Raw genomic sequence first — 20409 nt, 5'->3', positions numbered from 1 at the left:
TTGCGAGAACGGGCATCCAGACAGCTCTTCCTTCTGGGTGTGATGGAAGAGTAGCTCCACGTTCTGGTTTGGCTGCCAAACACTTCATAGATAGAGGAGCTGGTGTCGTAGATGAAGATTACAGAGGAAATGTCGGTGCTGTACTGTTTAATTTTGGCAAAGGAAAGTTTGAAGTCAAAACGGGTGATCGAATTGCACAGCTTATTTGTGAATGGATTTTTTAAATCCAGAAATAGAAGTTCAAGTTTTAGATGACACTGAAAGGGGTTCAGAAGGTTTGGGTTCCACTGGAAAGAATTAAAATTTATGCAAGAATAGAAAATGAGAAAACGTCCTTTTAAAAATAAATAAATAAATAAAGGGATTTTGCTTAAAAAAAAAAAAAGGTGTTTGCTAGGCACTCCATAAATATTTGTTGAATGCAGGAATTAATCTCATTACAGTAATGCCTCAACTATTCAGAAGATATTTATCTGGAAATCTCAGTTATTAAAAGAAAAATCACAGGAGTGAGATCATGTAGCAAGTAAGTTTAAAAGGATTTGTAAAACCAAAATCAAGTCTCCACATACCAAAAGTCTGATATTAGTACACTTTACTTGGAGGAGAAATACTTGGGGCAAAGTACATAAACTGATATTATATATACAGCTCCAATAAATTTGGTTACCTGGATTCTAAGTGCAAAGGATTAGAAGTATATTATGTTTACACAAGGGAAGGAGATAGGACAGAAATCGAAAGGGCAGCAAGCAAGGAGTGATATGATGTCCAGGGCTCTGAGGATTTTTAAAAAGATTTAATTTGACATTTCCCAGATTTTTTTTTATCATGAGCCCTTTTTTCCTTGTACTATCTACTAATATTCCAAAGAACATACTTGAAACATTGCTATAGGGGAAAGGGACTGGGGTTTCAATCTCATGTTGGTCCCTAGCACTTACTGGCTGTATGATGTGGACAAGTAATTTAACTTTTCCAAAGCTTAATTTCCCTATTGATAAGATATTGATCACAGAAGCTGTCTTATTGCCTTTATGAAAAATAACTTGAAGATACATATTGAAAATCTTAAATCTCTTTAAACACTTTAATTTTAGTTCTATGGTTATCTCTCTATCCCAAGGAAATAAAACACAGGAAAAACAATATAAAAGGTTATTGCATTATTTATAACAGCAACAATCATTTTCAAATGTCTTAATCATCCAGCAAAAAGAAAAAACTTAAGCCATTTGTTGATCCATATTTCTGCCACTAAAAATTATATTTATAAAGAATTTTTAATAACCTAGAAAATGATCACCCTATAATATTTATGATAAGAGGCAATGAAATCATAAACTACAATATCAAACATGTTAAAAACACTAATACAAAAAGTATTGCAGGAAATACCCTAAGACTTTATGAGCAGTTATTCCTGGTGATAGGGATTATAGAAATAAGTTAATAATTATAAGCCAGAAATTCTTTGTTTTGGTCCCAATTAAAATATGTTTAAAACTGTAGTTTGTAACCTTTCATAAGCTCCTGCCAAAAGGAAAAAGACATGTCAACACATGTCAATTGGCAAAACTTTCCTAAAGAAGCCGTGTGTGTGTGTGTGTGTGTGTGTGTGTGTGTGTGTGTGTGTGTGTATGTGTGTTCATGCGTGCGTACACTGTCAGCTCTCAGCTGCAACCAGGAGCAACCCTCTCAACCCAAGGGAAGAGGATGGGTTGCAGTGCTAGTAACTATGTCATGTGTCACTCGTTTCAGCAAAGGAATTGTACTGCTGTCTCAGATACCTGTTTTAGCATCTAAACATTAGTGGCAGTTTTTTTTTTTAAGTTTTCCTTTTTCTCTATAGTTTTCCTTGTCACTAATTTTTTATTTTTAAAATCTCTTTTTAATACCTTCAATAGCAACCCTTTGAGATCAAAGGTCCCATCAGTGAAGTTTCTCCTATACAACCACATAAATAAGCACAATTGTATGCTTGTGCTGCCTGCCCCAATTCAAAAGAAATAGACTCAAATGCTATTCTATTTGCAGAGGCATTCTTATGTGGCAGAATTTGACTGCAAAATTCTTTATAGGCAGAAAAAAATCAACAGAGGTGAACAAATAAAAAAAAAATCGAGGTCAGTTCAACTAAAATGGAAAGAAGAAAAGCTCCCTATTAGATAATTTTCCAGAATTTTTAAAGTCATTCCATTCTATTTTTTATTTTATTACTGTTCACTTTCCTCTCTCACCAATGCCTATAACACTCTTTCCCAAAAAGTGATGAATAATATATACATATTTTTAAACTATTTCAATTTTGCAATTTGACTACTTTATGATTATTTTTCAGATAAGCCAAAACAATACCAGGGTTAAGTAATGTCCACTTTTGATTTCTGTAAGCTCCTCTGTAGAGCAGTTTCAATGCTCAGTTCTCTGGTGGATATTTAGGGTTAGGACTTCTAATGATGGAAACCAAAAACATATTAATCATCTGAACACAAAGGGTTTTTTAAAATTAGATTTACTTTTTTGGCATCCATAACCTGTTGAATGTTGAATTCTAAAATGAATCTCTGAAGTTGTTTAGACAAATATCCAATGAAATGCTGAAAAGGTAGGAGGCAAAGCAATAGAGATAATGTAAAATTCAATTGAGGAAAAGATAAGGTACATTCACAGACTGATAACGTACAGTTACAGCACAAGATGAAAGAGCACAATAAAATTACATTCTATTCACATTCAAGCAGTTGGGCATCCAAGCTTGGCTACACTTCAGAGATCTGTCTTTTAGATGAGGCTGCCTTATTATATGGTTCCCTTGGTATTTTCTGTAACTACACCTTTCTGATCAATAGAGGGCTCTCTTATCATTTATGATATGATGCCCTAGATAATTAAACGAGGATTCCTGGTCTAAGTTTTCAAATTACTTTAGGTGGGTAAAACGTAAAACCTGGATACTAACTAGGTAGTTCTAACTCTACAACTTAGATCTTCAAATATCATCAGGAAATATTTACGAGTCTGATGTACACATGGTACCCTAACATCACAAGAGACTTACTATTCACAAGTTGCCTTCAATTTTTGACATGAAAAAAATTTTAAAACATATTGCTGTATCACTTAGTTAGTCAATGAGTAAAATATGATAAGAATTCAATATAAAAACATTATCAAAAGGCAGATGGTGGAATAATAATAGAAAAGTTGTTTAAGACAGCAAACAAATCCTTCACATGAGAAATTGTTGGGGATACCATTTTCTTGCTGTAGCACATTTGCCTGAAAGGCCTGTTTAAGAGAACACTGACTTCACAGAGGTGGCAGACAAAGTCATCACTGATAAAACTAAACTAGCTAAATATGAAAACAAAAGTTCATCAGTAGGACAGAGATGATGATACCATCAGTCACTCGGAAGCAGCCTTGGCCAAAAGCACACACACAATATCTTTAGAACCTAATTTAAATGATAGTGCTTTTCCTGATCTCAATGGTACTCATCAGTTCTCCGGGGGTACTTTTTTCCCCTGAAAAATTATAAAGAAAAACTAAAGTGAACAGTATTTGTCATATCTCTAAATAATAATAGTTAAAGAATAAACCAAAATTTCAAAAGGCTTTCATTTATGCCTTTCGCCATTTTATGAAATTACCTTTGTCTATTACATCAACAAAAACAATTAATATACTTGTACTTTCCCAGAATAAGGCCTTGTTACCAAACAAAAGGTGGTACCATATTTATACAGCCTGTGTCCTCACCGTAGGCACTACCCTGACCTCTGTTCTCTAAAATACCTCATCCACCTATTTAGTAATGCCTGGATTACACTGATTTACAGTCAAACTAGATGACCTCTCAGTTCAATCAAGGTCTTTGATCAAATGTCACTTCTATGGAAAGACATCTCTGACTACCCTCTCTAAATTAACACTGCCCTCAGTCCCTTCTCTGTGCTTTACTTTTCTTCATTGTTCTTATCACCATCTGACATGGTAGTATAGATTTGTCTGTACTTGTTTGCTGTCTGTCCATCTATCCCCATATCCTCTTGCCCTTGGCTCACAGCGTGTATCACCAGCTAACTTTTCCTGTTTTACTCATCACTGTATTCCTTACCATCTGGAACAGTGTCCAGCACATACTAGATACTCAATAAATAGTTTTTTGAAAACTGACTGAATGAATTAATGTCCTCCCAACTAGTATTTCAATTCATGAGGTCAGGGGCCTTGTCAGTTTTTCTCACTAACATATACCCAGTAAGAGTGTCTGGCACATGGTAAGCAGAAAGTTAAATATCTAAATGAATGAATGAACAGTAGGAAAGTAGATGTCTAAGATCAGATTCTTTTCCTGCAACAGATTTGGGTTAGGGAAAGTGGAAGAGAACATAAGGAAGGAAGGAGTGACAAAAGAAGCAGCAAGGGATACTAAAGATAGGACTTTCCCATATCCCAAGTTTGTTTAGAGAGTTGATCATGAAAACACATAAGATGCAAGAACCCAACCTTTTCTGTAACACATTCAATAAATAACTAGTGACTGAACAGCAAAGGAAATAAACAACAGAGTAAAAAGACAACCTACAGAGCTGGCTAGTTAGCTCAGTTGGTCAGAGCATGGTGCTGAAAACACCAAGGTCCAGGGTTCGATCCCTGTACTGGCCAGCTTAAAAAAAAAAAAAAAAAGACAACCTACAGAATGAGAGAAAACACTTGCAAACATATATCTGACTGCAAAAATATATCTGATAAGGGATTAATATCCAAAATATATAAAGAACTCATACAACTCAAATGACCTGTTTAAAAAATGGGCAAAGAACCTGAATAAACATTTCTACAAAGATATACAAATGTTCAACAGGTATATGAAAAGATCCTCGATATCAGTAATCATCAGGGAAATGCAAATCAAAACCACAATGAATCACCTCACACTGTTAGAATGACTATTATCAAAAAATATTAATAAGTGTCAGCAAAGATGTGAAGAAAAGGAAACCTTTGTGCCCTGTTGGTGGGGATGTATACTCGTACAGCCATTATGGAAATCAGTATGGAGGTTTCTCAAAAATAAAAATAGAAATACTTTATGATCCAGCAATACCACTTCTGGGTAGATATCCAAAGGAAAAGAAATCCTGAAGAGATATCTGTACTCCCCTGTTTATTGCTGCATTATGCAAGATAACCAAGATATGGAAACAACTTAAATGTCCATCGACAGACGAATGGATAAAGAAAACGTAAGATACATACCCACACACGCACATATGGACACATAAGAGTACTTCAAAAAGTTCATGGAAATATTGGTATTATTTTTTAATTCTATTTTTCTGTGAACTTTTTGAAGTACCCTTATACACACACATACACAAAATGGAATACTGTTCAGTATGTACACAGACAAAAAACTGGAATGTAATTCAGTCTTAAAAATGATGGAAATCCTCACATCTGCACCAACATAAATGAGCCTGGAGAACATTATGCTAAATGAAATAAGCCAGGAACAGAAAGAAAAATACTACATGATCTCACTTAAATGTAGAATCTAAAGCAGTCTAATTCATAAAAGCAAAGAGTAGAACAGCGGTGGCCAGGGGCTGAGGGGAGGGGGCAATGGGGAGATGTTGGTCAAGGAGTACAAAGTTTCAATTAGGTAAGACGAATAAGTTCTGGAGATCTGACGTACAGCAATGTGAATATAGTTAACAATGCCGTACTATATTCTTGAAATTTCCTAAGAGAGTAGATCTTAAATAAGTGTTCTCATCACACACACACACACACACACACACACACACACACACACACACACACACACACACACACACACACACACACACACGGTAACCATGTGAGGTGATGAATATGTAAATTAGCATGACTGTGGCAATTATTTCACAATGTACAAATATAAATATATCAAAACTTTGAGTTGTACATCTTAAATATATACAATTCTTATTTGTCAATTATACCTCAATAAAGATTTTTAAAAAACAATGACTAAAAGAATAGGCTGCCCAAACACCAGGCAAGACATTAATGCCTTCATTTGGAGTTTAAACAGAATTGAAATTTCACATAATAACAAGAATCAAATTATTAAGTTGCAAGTAATGTCTGCTTCCCATCAAAGGTCTTTTCTACTTGTCTTCAACATCTCTATTATTAAGGCTTTTTCAAGGGCCTTTAAAAATGATTTCTCCATTTAATTAAAAAAGAGAGCAGTTCAACATTTTTGGTGAACTTTGGTTTGGTTTGGTGAACTTTTAACCAATTTATAGATAATATTTCTATAAAGCAAGTCAGCCTACTTGACATGCTTACATTTTACAATCAATTTTATTCAATAAAAGGGCTTTTAGAAAATTATATGACTCGCAGCTAAGCACTGCAAGATTACTTCAGTGCAATTAACATATGTTCCTCAGTTTCCACAGTGACAATTACAGAGGCCATGCTTCGGCATAACCAGTGGGTTCTTGACCACCGTTTGTCTGTAATTAGAGTAGCGCCAATATTCCTCTTCGAGAATATACTCTTGCTCCCACATCCTCACAGAGAAGGGGTGGACCACCATAAAGGCATACATTCTTATTTGGCTGTCAAATGAGGATGGGATTTTTCCTTCAGTTTGGCTGACTCCAAAGTCATATTACTCTTCATTTAACCAACAACACATAATAGCAGCATTCCAGGTATCTATTGGAAAATATCACTTCAAAGTCAATTCAACCCAATTTTAATAATTATCAGTGGCTCAGATATGACAAACAATATTTACAAAGAATTTCCTGAAAGAGAAGTAATCCATCTACTCCTAAAATATCCTAACATCTAACCTTAGAAAGCTATATATTATACTGGCCCCCTAGGATAATTACTGCTCCTTATTGTCCCTTGAGCATTATGCTATATTGAAAGAGTCCTGTGAAACCCATTGCTGAATTCACTGTTGGGATGTTATTAAGGATATTCATCACATCGCAAAGTATCTTCTCCATGAGGGTGAGGGGAATCAGCAGGTCCCAGCATCAGCTTGATTAATTGTTCTCCTCCAGAGGTAATAGTTTTAGTTTGTAAATCCTGAATAATGAAATAACTGTGCTTCCTTGTTTGTGTTGGCCATGAGAAATTATAACTTAAATGTTCAGATTAATAAAGAAAAAATGTTTAAAATTAATTATGTAAGTTTACACTTTAAGAAGCCAGAATAAGAAGAGCAAGTTAAACTCTAAGTAAGAAGATAAAGGGGAAAAAAAAAAAAAAAACTCAAACAAAAGAGAAAATCAACCAAAAGTTGATCTTCTAAAAGATTAACAAAATTGAGAAGCTCCTAGCAATAATGATTGCAAAAAAAAAGAGAGCAGACAAAAATTACTAATATAAGATATAAAGGAGGAAACATCATTACATATCCTAAGGACATTAAAAGGATAATAAGAGAATACTATGAACAACTCCATACCAATAAATTTTATAACTTAGATGAAATGTCAAACTCCTTGAAACAACTTATCAAAACTAATACAAGGAGAAATAGAAAACCTAAATAGTCCTCTATCTATAAAAAGATTAAATTTGTCATCAAAAAGCTTTCTACAATGAAAACTCATGATCCAGATGAACATCTATAAAACAATTTTTTTAAATAGTACCAATCTTTGACAAGTTCTAAAAATAAAGGAAAGAAAAAAATAGAGGAAAAGGAAATGTTTCTTGATTCACTTTATGAAGCCAGAATAATCCAAATACTAAAACCTGAAAACACATTACAAGTAAAGAAAGTTACAGGCTAATATTCCTCCTGAATAGATATAAAAATATTATTAATTAAGTTGAATAGAACAATATATAAAAATTATAATGCATCATGACAAAGTGGTATCTATCACAAGAAGGCAAGATTGGTTTAACATATGAAAATCAATCAATGTAAATTCACTACATTTACAAAATAAAAGAAAAAAAATTAAATGATCATCTCAATAATTTCATTAAAGGGAATTTGCTAAGAAAAAAAAGAAAGAAAGAAAAACTTACAACTAAAATCATGGCAAAACAGTAAATTCAAGGATGTCCATCCTCACCACTTCTATTCAGCCTTGTCCTAGAGGTCCCAGCCAATGCAATAAGGCAAGAAAAACAAATAATGAAAGACATAAAGATCAGAAAGAATATGTAAAACTGCCAGTGTTTACAGATAACAAGATTGTCTACACAGAAATTCCTGAAGAATCTACAAAACAACCACTAGAACTGAATACCTTGACCAAAGTTACACTATTAATAAACTTAAAACTGGGATTTGAACCTATACAGTTTGGCTCCCAAACTTTTAACTCCTATGCTAAACTCTCTCTTTACTTAGACATGACCATGCAGCTACACTTCCATTACCCCACAAACCTCAACAGAGCCCTACTCATAGGTATTGGTAACCTCATTAGAAGATCTGGAAACAGAGGTTCAGAAAGATAAATAACTTGGCCAACATCATGAAGCTAGGGGCTGGAGGTGACTGAATTTGAATCTGTCTGGCTGTTCCTAAAACAAAGCTGATTTGAATATATTGTATTTTCCAAATTGGAAGAAGGAAACAATGAGGAGATCCAGATGATAAGGCCCTGAAATAAAGCAGTAAAATATAAAGGCCAAGAAAAGAACTAGTGACTGGTTAGATGTAAAAAAGGACATAGGAAAGGGAGAACAAAGGTAACTTCAAAGTTTTGAGAATGAGAAGGTCATAATGTCATTAATAAAATAGGAAAGTAAGAAATAGAAACTAATGGGGAGGAGAGTTAAGAAAGATAAGTCAACTTGAGACAAGTATCAAGGTTAGAGATAGTTTTGATGGCAAATGATAGAAAGCCTAACAAAGAGTGATTTATGGAAATAAATCTGAAGGTAGGCAACTACTGACCTAGTTTCAACAGTTGAACAAAGTCAGAACCAGGGTCTCTATGTTTCTCTTGGCCCTTCCTTCTGGGATTACAAAATGGTTTGCCATAGGCCAGTCCTCACGTAGGAATTCCAGGCAGAAAGAAGGGAGGAACTGGGTATCAAGTACATCTGTCTTTCATCAGCAAAGCAAAAGCTTCCCTGGAAGCCTCCAGTAGATTTCTGCTGTCTCCTTGGCCAGAACTGCATTATGTGGATACCCAGCTTCACAGGAGACTGGGAAAATTAGTACTTTGTTTTCCAGCCTCTATAGCAGAGATAGGTGAAGAAAAACAATGTCTGCCACAAAATATTAATGGGATATTTATGTGGGAATGTCCTACAGAGAGCAACAATGCATCTGGCCTAGAAGATAAGCCATGGGGACAGAGTGTAAGTAGTCTGTACAGTTAAAAAGGAAGTAGATGGGCACTCCCAGAAAGAGCATGCACAGAGAGAAGAGACAGCAGCAGCGGCACTTTGTTTTCCTTTTCAGGCAGGGGAAGCAAGCGGGTGACCGTGGATGCGGCTGAGTCAACATGGCCAAGGACTATCCCACCTCCGCTCCGGTCAGATTGTTTTCTTTCAGATGTTTGGCTGGATCTTTCTCTGTCATCCTGCCCACCCACTTATTTCCAATCTCATTCTCCTTCCTCAGTCTCTCAGTCCTCTGGTACTCCTAAGGTGGTCTGTCCTCTCTCTCTCTCTTCCCTTCATCAGAGAGTTGAAGGTACTAGAGGGAAAACTCACTCTTTACTGCCACAGTAGAGAATGCATGAAGGTGGGCTTAAATCTGACTAAAGGAAACGAGCTGTCCCGGGACTGAGGAGGTGATCCAGAATAAACAGCTTCCGTGGAAGGGTTATAAACTCATGAGAAATTTGAACAAAGGGATCTGCCAGTCCCACCCTCATTGGAAGAGACAGAAATCCATTTGAGAGAACCTCAACTAAGACAAGGAGAGCAAATTTACTTTGTTGAGCACCATTTTCCTCTGAAGAATCTTTCAGGCTCCTAGGCTGTGGTCAGGGCCAAGGGCAGTGTGGACCAGCTACTCTTCTCACATGCCCATTGGTCCTTGGGTACAACAATCCCACACATGTCCCCAGTCTGAGGGAGTTCAGGTCTGGCGAAACTTTCCTTCCCTAAAATCCTAGGGCAAATAAAATCAGTACCATGGAATTTAACCTGATTACATATTAGGTTGTGTTGTTCTGTAATTGTTCCTCATATAAAGGGTACTTGAAAAAATTCATGAAAAGATTAATATTATCTTTCAATTCTATTTTTCCGCAAACTTTCTGAAGTACCCTCACATATGCTATGTGTTCCCATGTATCGGGGGCCACAATGAGACGACATTCCAGAAGCTGCAAATAAAAAGTTGCCAGGTGTTAAACTTTAAAAACAATATATTGCTAACATCACAAAAAAGAGATAGCTTGACATTATGTGTCTTGTGATGGAACACTTCTGTGAAGTATTCTTGCCAAAAAAATCAAATCTGAATCTGATCAAGCTCTAGACCCAAATATCAATATACAGGAAATATAGGGGACAAAAAGATATGCTAAAAGGCACTATGGGGGTATAATCAAAATTCAGGCTGTACATGAGCATATGTCTTTCCCTCCAGAGAGAGAGTTCTCGAAGGCAAGTTCCACGTTGTCTTCATCCCCCTGTCTTCTGTGCATGGCAGGCTCACTGTCAGTGTTGTACTGGCCTACAAAGGGAGAGTCATCTGCTCCAAGGCACATGTGGGGGGCAGTGAGGAGATCACACTGCTTGGGACACAGGGGTACATGGGGACCCAGGGAAACAGGGCTGGCTGAGGGCTGCCCCAGCATGGGGAGCCTTGAGCTGGGTGCTGGGGCAGGGGCTGTAGGAACAGAGTGGGCTCGGAGGCTGATGATGCTGAGGGCAGTGTGGGGAGGACCTGGGGAAACAGAGGCTGCAGGCAGAGGTGTGTGGTGGGGGGGTGGAGAGTTGAGGTTAAACATGAGGGAGGCAAGAAGAGGCAATGGGTGGGCTCCATGACAAGCTGCTGTGACCCATGTGTGCTCACTGCTGGAGCCATACATGGGGTGGGCACCTCTGGCATGTGAGGCCTCTGAGCAGGGCAGGGTAGAAAAAAATAATAATAAAATAAAATTCAGACTGTAAAAAAATACCAGTTGCTTCAAGAAATTTATTGCAAAGAAGAAAAAGAGAAAGAGAGGGAGAACCTGGACCTAGAGACATATCAATTACATATAACTTGTTCGAATCCTGATACAAAGTGCAAAACAAAAAAGTTATGAGGTAAATGGGGAAATCTGAACAATGATTGGATATGTGATTATATTAGGGACCTAATGTCAAATTGTTTAATGTGTGATAATGGTATTGTTTTCTTTATGGAGTCCTTACCTTTTAGAGATATATACTGAAATATTTACAGATAAAGTAATACTGTGTGAGAGATTTGTTTCAAAATAATCCTAGGGGCAGTGGGAGATGAGTGGGGAATAAATAAAGTAAGATTGGCCCTGAGTTGATGATTGCTGGGGCCGGGAGGGGGTGGTACAAGAGAATCACACTGTTCTCTCTTTTTGTATATTTTGAAATTTTCCATAATAAAAAAGGATTTTTTTAAAAAAAGACTACATTAGAATAAAACTATGCAATGTCACTTTTAAAAAAAACAGTATTCACATTAGCCAGGAAGCACAGAAGGAGCAGAAGAGGCAGACAGAGGTTGACATTGTCAATCCAAACCTTTTCGCAGGCAAAGAGGGCCAGTGCCAGGACACCCCTACAAGCTTGCAGAGGCCACTCCACCCCTGAGGAGGATGCATGTGGCCAGCTCACCCTAGTCCCATCAGCACCTTCTACAGTCAGGGCACTGCGCTGAAGCTAGAAACTGATGAATGAAATACAGGGACTAATGTTAAGTGATCTGAAAAGAGAAGTAAACAGGCAAGTGAGACGCAGTCTGACTTGTGCTGTGTTATTTCAGTCTTGGACAAAGTGTACTATGGGGGCACATGTGACGGTCATCTAACTGGAAGAGGTGATGGCTAAGCTGTCCTGAAGGACTCCCAGAACCACCTTCTGATTATAATTCAATTCCTGGACTCTGTCGCTCTAGGAAGAGAATGCACTCCGTACAGGTCAGAAGATGTAAGCGTCCTGACCTCCTGGCAGCTATGCATCTCACTGCAAATGCATAAACTGAACTTATGCTAACAACTGGATTTCCCAGACAGCTTGCCTAGAGAAAGAATGCGTTAGCCAAAGGATGTGACTGTCCACTTCTCTGATGTCACATATCTTATTGTCAAATTAATAAACTGTTTTTCTGGTTTTTACAGTCACTGAGAGTCTGGTGCCTGTGTATCCATCCCTGAAAAATGTATTAATTCTCAATGTGCTGACAAATGAGGATTGTGAGACCAGCCTTGAGCTCTGGAGAATTTACTGGGGTAATGCCATCCCTTGGGAACCACCTAGTTGACACCAGCCTCCCCCAGGAGTACCCTTCTGCTCTGTGTGCTTCTTTGATCTTCTATATTTCTCAAGGATGAAACCATGTCTGATGCTTCTTTGATATCTGAGTCATCTTCTCTCACCATATGTGCTACATTTTGGTTTTTAACATATTTGTTCCTTGATTTCTTTCACTCTCATTCAACCACATTAAAATAGCTAACAAAACATCTATTTGGGGGTAAGTCAGATGCAAAAAAAAAAAAAAACTCCTCAAGAGGTATTTTCTAAATGAAACATGGATACTTAAAAAAATTCCTTAGCTGCTTTTGAAAGATCACAACCTTTTTTACATACACCTACCATGTTAACTTCATCTCCTGCTTTGGCCTGTGATAGTCAGTGTTCCTCCCTCCAAGCTATACTTCTAATTAAAAAACAAGAAACCCAAACATATGAACTCCTTCCCATATGAAGACAATTACTTTCATCTCCAGTGGTTTCACTGTCAATGACTTAGCTATATTCTTTCACCTATAACAAGGGATGGCAAGCATTTTCTTTAAAGGTTCGCATCATAAACATTTTAAGCACTGTGGGCCACACAGTCTCCATTGCAACTATTCAACTCTGCCATTGTAGCCTGAAAGCAGCCACAGACAATACGTAACCAAACGAGCATGGCTGTGTTCCAAAAAGACCTTGTTTATGGACTCTGAAATTTGAATTTCATATAAATTTCATGGGTCACAAAGTACTACTCTTCTTTTGATTTACTTCCAACCATTCAGGAATATAAAAATCACTCTTAACTCAGGAGACATACAGGCAGCTGCCAGATCTGGCCCATGAGTCATAGTTTGCCAACCCTAGCTCCATAGTGATGAATACCAGCAATGATTCACTATACATATGTGAATTTGTGTGGTCCTTGTCCCTTCATAATACTCCCTTATCAACCATGAGAATAAATGGTTCTGAAGTTCACAGGTGGCAAACTTAAAACCTTATGGGGAAAATTATTTTCACTAAAATTAAACAATGGTCAGCACAGTAAAAGAGAAAAAAGAAAAATTTACATATCTTAAATCCCAAATACTGAGAACTCTGTAATTCATTCCTAGTTATAATCTCTGCACAGAAAAAAATTCTAAGATCCATGAGATAGTGGTAAGCTTGTTTTTCTTTAACAATATGTCTGCTGAGATTTTTTCAACGTTGGTTTATCCTTCCAAATGTTCAATGTCTTTCTGACTTTAAGATAAGTATTTGTAGACTCTCATCTCCTCTGTAGTCTAAAACCATGGATGCTTGATACATAAAAAGCTTTGGATTTTCTTTCTTTAACCTAAACCACATAGCTACATATTTTCAATCCCCTCCCCAACATACAAGTTTGTATAATATTGTCCAATCTATGATAACTTTCTACACACACCTAACAAACACTTCTAAAGCTTTATTTTCCTCGGTTTTTTTTTTTTGGTTTGTTCTTTTGTTTTGCTTCAGCTTTGTTTACCTACTGCCTTACTCCTGTAGACTCCTAGTTTTTATTCTCTCCTTTTTATTTCTAATTTCTGGGTTCTTCTTTTCCTAGTGTCCACAACAGATGACACTTGTATGATGCATATATTTGAACTACACTTCCCAGTTATGTTCTCAGTTAAAAGGCCCCAGCATCATGTCCCCAAATAGCATACAGGGGTTCCTTACATCATCCCTTCTTTTTTTGTGTGCATTCTTGAAAATGTCCACAATAAAATGTTGTATAACAATACAGCATACATTCCTACACTCTAAATTTGGTCACAGGAGGAATTTGTGGTTGGGAAGAAATCAGCATATTCATATGCCACACCTTCGAAACATCTTGGCTCGAGTTGCTCCATCTGCCTGGCATGTCCTCCCTAATTTTCTGACTGGTAAAATTTCCCTCAACCTCTGAGGTCCAGGCAGGAACCTGCAGGAATCACCCCTGGCAGACCTGAGGACTCTATCCTCTGCATTCCTGAAGCACTTTATACATCTCCATTAAAGCACTTACCATTGCATTGTGGTCAGTTGTTTATGCAGCTGTCTCACTACCACTCCCCCACCCCATAAGCCAATAAGAAACTCTCATTTTTTGTTGCATTCCCACACCCAGCCCAGTACCTGGAATAGGGTATCAAAATTGCATTTCTCAGAAATGTTGAGGGTAGTGTCTCCACTAAGGAGGTATTTCAGGGGGTTTCCCTAATCAGTTTCCATCAGCACTCTCAACTTCCGCCCTTTCTTAAAAAATAAACAGGCAATCTAAGTAAAAATGCAACTTCAAAACAAGGGCCCCAAGGCCCTCTTACAATGAAATTGCCATTCCTAAACTGTTCATAGGAATGTTGGCATCAACACTGCAGAACATGCAAGGTTCTCTTAACATCACAAAATAAAATGCTTACACTGAACCTCACAGTTTTCAAAGTACTTTCACCTTTTGTTGTTCTTCCATTTGTCTACTCATCCCTGGGAGGTAATACTAATAGTCCTAGCTTCAGTTTTCAGGCACTCAGGGAAGTAAAAGTGACATGTCCAAGATCAAAACTGATGACCGTTCTGGGCCTAAAATCCTTGACTTATCCATCTGTCCATTCACCTGCACTCCACTAATGCCAGGCTCAGTATCTGTGGAGGTGTTTTTTTTTCTAGTAGATTTTTTTCCCCATTATAAATGGTGGCATTAAATTGTGGCACCATGTTCTAAAAATCTATTCCAAACAAAATCATTTGGGCAGATACACATTATGAAAAGACAGAGTCAAATATGCCCCATTTGTGTTCATATCGCTCTGTAATTTTGTCATAAGTACTTACTGACTAAAGGGTTTCCAGTGCATTACCGACTGTTCAAAAAATGGCATGCCATGTATTTCTACAAATAGAAATGTTATCTATTATCTAAAAATTTCACTCATGAAGAAGCACTACTATTTATAGGTTAAATGTAAGATCTCAATTCTCCCTTCTTTTATAATTAATTTTTCCTAAACCATTAAATTTAGATTACTAATCACATTAGCAGGCTCTGCGTTTAAATATGCTCTTACTTCCTCTACATAATTCTGCATGATTTAACCACCACTTCAATTTTCTTACTATTTATTGCACATAACTCTTCTAATATTAGTATATATCATTTTAGACATAAATAGAGCACTGCCTGCCAAAAAATCTTGCTACTGTGTGATAATTGGAAGTCAAGATTATTTCTCAGATATATTAAGTTATTCAAATGAGCTACATTTAGCTTTTTCCAAATTACTTAATAGTTCTCAACAAAGGCCTAAAATAGTAGAGTACGCACAGCATGTCACACTTAAGATTTTCAAGTTTGATCTGGTCACGAATCTGTTAATTGAAAAATTTTCAATATGGCAGAGCACAAAATATTTCACACAAATGCAAAATAGAGATGTCATGCAGATAGCTGCAAGACGTGAATCACCCCCTTCTGCATCAAACTCCGAAATTCAGAGGCAGTTCACTCTGCAAGATTTCTTGCTCAGTTCTTAAAAGTTCAGATGCATCACCTTTTAATCAGGGTAATAAACTATAATTGCTAACATACTGTGCAATGTTTACAGCTAAACCTGCAATCTGGACAAACAGAAAATTATGCTGTCGGAGCCTGGAAACAATTGCAGTCCGTTGTTACACACAGCACCCTCCTTAGAGAGAGAGCTGTCGTCAGGAGCTTTATGGTTTTAATTTTTTTTAGAGTAAGGGTCTTTTCCCGAGAAGCAGGTATTAAGACGAAAGCAGCCTCCCGCGTGACCTTCCCATCATAGACCTTGAGCGAGCGACTGCGGGGGCAGAGCGCTGTGAATTTCAGCGAAGGACTTGACAGCTCCTCCGGGTCCCTCACACTTTGCTTTCAGGAACAGAAAAAAAGAATGTTACTCTGCACCTGCCTATCCCCCATCTCCCTCACACCCCTCCTTAAAACTTAAATTGCATTCACCCCTAATGCTCTGAACAGCCGGAAGACGGTATGTACCTATTCTTCTGTCCCGTGATGCCAAGAGAAAATAACCCCCACCCAAGAGTGGCGCCTGGAGCGGCGGCGCGGAGGGGGCACTGGAGAGGCTGCAGCTCTCTCCCCACCACTGCGCTGCATTTTCTCCACCACGTGTAAAAATCTCACGCAGGTGGCACCCCACAAGAGGTAGGGGTCCGCGTCCTCCTGCACCCAGGACGGGGACTCGGCCCCCTCCCCCGCTCGGGGACCCCGGCCTCCCGCAGCCACCCGCGCGGCGACCAGGTGTGGGGCGGCGGTCTCGGGGCAGGGGCAGCGCCGCAGAGCCCGCTCCCGGCTGGGGACCCTGGCCGAGGTACCTTTTATCCAGGCAGGCGATCCACTCGGCGGAGGAGGAAGAATGGGCAGCGTGCGCAGCGACCATGTTGGGCAGCGGCGCGCGGTGTCCCCGGCTGCGGCGACCTCCCGCGCTCGCTCTGCCTCCGCCTCCGCCCGCGCCTCGCCCGCCGCGCGGACCCCGCTCCTCCCGGCCCGCCTCTCCTGGCGACGAGCGCGGCTGCGACGGGCCCGCCCTCCCAGCGGGCTCCCGGGGCCTGCCGGGCGGGGGGCGGGGGGCGGGACGCGGGCACCCGGAGGGCCGAGCCGCCCGCCCGCCGCTGCACTGCGGCGCCCGGGGGTGGGGAGTCCCGTGGTCCCGCCCGCCGAGGGGCGGGGGGAGGTGGCGACCCCGGGTGGCCGGCCACCTGCGACAGGTGGCTGCTGCTTCCCCGGGAGACCTGGTCCCCGCCCTCACCTCGGGGCCTCGGAGGCGGGGAGGGCGGGCAGGCGCCACCGGGGTGTGTGGGGAGGGGGGATGTCAGTGTCTATATATTTTTCATACAGCAAATGCCACTAAAATGGCTGCTGCCTCTCTGTTTCCTTAGAAACCATTAGTCTTCCTCAGCAGCTGTGAAAACTTGCCAGCGGTTTCTTGCTCACCTTTGCTGTCTCCCCTTTGAAAAGGGATGGAGGGGAGGGCTGTGAAGGCTGGGGATGAGGACACCCGCAGTGTCTCTAAGTGTGGAGTCCCGGGGACACTTTCTCCTGAAGGGTGAGGAAGGGCCGGGACGGAATGGAGACGCAGCGCAGGCAGGTTGGAGGCAGGAGCAGAGGGAGGCCAGTGCCCAGAAGGGCCTGAACAGACAGGGCGGCCCGTGGTGACTGAAGGGATGACAAACTGAAGTCACTGGCCTTGAACCTTGGACCTGCTTGGGCTTCCATCACTTGCATGATGAAAAAAACGCAGTTAAGAATGAGGAGCAGTCGGGCCACAGAAGAACGAAGGTTTCAGGACTGGGGGCCCAGATCCCCAGGCACTTGGGTGAACTTAGGTGGCTGGCCCTACATGTCCTTCCGTCCATGGCTGGAGTGTTGAATGGGTAGTCGTACAGCTGATGCAGGGCACGGGTCTGGCTGCCTGCCCCCATACTAAAAACAAGCCACTCAGAAGTCAAAGTTGGTGCAATTGGAAGTCAGCTTTTGTTCAGGAAAACCAGTGACCTGAGGAGAGATGCTGGGCTAACCCATCTCTCCAATAAACCTGAAGGAGAGTGGCCAGACTGAAGCCATCTCAAAGACTCAGATTTACTGAGGGGTGCTTAAAGAGGTGGCCAGGGGATTGGAAGGTAGGGAACGAAAAGCAGGAGGCGGAAGGACCTTCAAGGGGCCGGGTGCAAAGCCTCCCAAAGACTCTGGTTTGGGTGCAAAGCCTCCTCAAGACTCTGGTTTCTGCTCCTGTCCTTGCTGTTATCTCAAGGTCCTGCTGGAGGGGTGGAATCAGCATAGCTTCATTGATGTCTTCCTTTGTTTCCCAGGGTCTGCAAGTTTGCAGCTCCAGGCTGGCTGAAAAACAACTTTACGTGTATGTAAATAGTGTCATCTTGCCCCATAACCAAGGTCCAAAATATCAAATAACGATGGGAGAAGAGGAAACTCAGAGAAATGCATGCCAAGAAAAAAACTGTGTCCTTTTAAAATCTTTTAGAGCCCATGCAGTTTTAGGTTCCAACATAGCTTCAGTCCTGCTCACTCCAGCACAGTTTGTACCTTGTGGATGTTCACAACAAATGTTATGTATAGAAGTTGTTCAGTTACACACTGCCAAAAATGAAATTACACTCTGATGGTTGTTTAGGAATTTGGGGACAAGTTAAACCTTTTGGACTACTACCAAGCACTGTTTTGATATTTGTGCCATGCATTTGGGGAATGACAAGGGGAGAAAGGGACATAGCATTGCTTTCCTCACTTTGTTTCTTTCTCTCTTACCCATCGTATTAGCCCGTTTCTGTTGCTTATAACTAAATACACATAACAGGGTAATTTGTAAGATAATGAAATTTATTGCTTACAGTTGCAGAGGCTGGAAGTCCAAAGTCCAGGGGACACATCTGGTGAAGGCTTTCTTTGGTGGTGACTTCAGTGACAGCAGAGTATCACACTGCAAGATGGTGGAAGCAGAGACTAATTTCCTCATCACCCCTGCTCGAGGGAGGTTCAAGGAGATTGGCGAGAAGGAGACAGCAGGTGCTTTCTGGGATGCTTGTATCCGAATAAAACAAGTGGGATATTAAAGCCCTCTGAAGAATTTGCCATTTCCTTTCTGTTCGATAACCAGGATCTGGTTTCAGACCTGCCACAGTGTCACCTCAGCAACACTTTCCTGCTCAGTGCTTGTCCCCCAGTTGACCTTTGTCCTGTTCATTTCTATCATGTTTGAGGTAAGTAACATTTAAAATATTATACCATATAAAGATTACCAAAGGTATTTCTGTTGTGGCTTTTTTATAAAGGAGGAAATGTGTCTCCTATGTATATTAAGTTTCATTTATAAAGACATCAGAGAGCTACTGAGAACGTTTCAAGGTCACCAACAGCTTTCTCAAAATGCCTTTCCTCAGAGAATGTTTCGGAGTAAGGAGCTAGAGAAAAAAGGAACTTCACATTATCTGTCACACACAGAGGCTCAGAGTTGCTGTCATTTTGGCCATGATATTAATAATAGCTGCCGTTTATTGAACATCTACTGAGGGTTAGACACTGTGCAGTGTTCTTTACATGTGTTATTTCATTTAACCTTCAGAACATTCAATGCAGCAGAGCCAGGAGGACACTACTCCACAAGGAGTGATAAATATCTTTGAAAATGTATGAAATAGAGAAAATGATATTTATGGGTTGTAAGGAACACGTTGATGAGCTTCTTGGAGTGGGAATGAGACCCCAGGAGCCCACCATGATAGGAGTGTAGGTCTGATGGCCTCTGTTTTGCTGTATGGAGATCCCTCCTTTTCTCCAGAGAGAAGTGGAAAAATCATTTAAAGAATATCCTTTTGAAGGAGCATTAACAATTGTCAGCATACCCAGCGCACACACCCTGGAAGTTGGTACTAGTAACTCCGAGAAACTCACTGGGACACCGGGACTCAGGAAGGGTCAATAACTGAGCTACTGGAGCTGGGGTCCCTCAGCTGGATTCAGGTGTGTCTGACTCCAAAGCCCTTGCACCTCAGCAAAGTTGTTACTGTTTCTGTCAATGGAATGAGAGTGTAAGGCATGTCCAAAATGACTGCCCAGACAAGAACAAAATGGTTATCAGCTTTTTAATGTAAGAATAGAGAGATTTATGAGGAATAAAAAATAGAAAAGGTCCTTGAAACATCAGGAATAGCTTTACTGTTCTACAGATTATTCTTGTGGTCTGAAAAGGATTTTTGATTGTTGGTCAAAAACTATATAAACAGAGGAGAAGCTCTTAGTTATCCTAGTATGAAGAGAAAAAACAGAATTTTGTTTGGTTTTGACTGGAAAGGCAAAGAACCAAAGAATATTTACCCTTTTCCCTTTCTTTAAAAGAATATAAGGTAAGCCAGACCAAAAAGACCACATATTGTATGATTCCATTTACATGATGTGTGCAGAAAAGGCAA

General features: G+C 39.9%; 1 protein-coding gene, 1 long non-coding RNA gene and 1 other non-coding gene across 5 annotated transcripts in view; 2 read left to right on the top strand and 1 right to left on the bottom strand.

Moving 5' to 3' along the window:
- Positions 1-16898, bottom strand: part of RAPGEF4 (Rap guanine nucleotide exchange factor 4) — a 285199-nt gene extending 268301 nt beyond the window's left edge. For all 3 annotated transcript variants that reach the window (XM_063077705.1, XM_063077715.1, XM_063077719.1), the window contains exon 1: positions 16801-16898. In XM_063077705.1, the coding sequence (XP_062933775.1) occupies positions 16801-16865 (65 nt within the window). In that variant the 5' untranslated portion in view covers positions 16866-16898. The remainder of the gene's footprint in view (positions 1-16800) is intronic.
- TRNAF-GAA (transfer RNA phenylalanine (anticodon GAA)) lies at positions 4601-4674 on the top strand. The gene has a single exon. It is a non-coding gene; the product is annotated as a tRNA-Phe (tRNA).
- LOC134362457 (uncharacterized) lies at positions 16543-19179 on the top strand. Its single transcript, XR_010021633.1, has 3 exons — positions 16543-16630; positions 18295-18341; positions 18834-19179. It is a non-coding gene; the product is annotated as an uncharacterized LOC134362457 (long non-coding RNA).
- The last annotated feature ends 1230 nt before the right edge of the window (positions 19180-20409 follow it).

Source organism: Cynocephalus volans, chromosome 1, assembly GCF_027409185.1.
Source record: "Cynocephalus volans isolate mCynVol1 chromosome 1, mCynVol1.pri, whole genome shotgun sequence".
NCBI lineage: Eukaryota > Metazoa > Chordata > Mammalia > Dermoptera > Cynocephalidae > Cynocephalus > Cynocephalus volans.
This window is presented reverse-complemented; position numbering and strand designations above follow the sequence as displayed.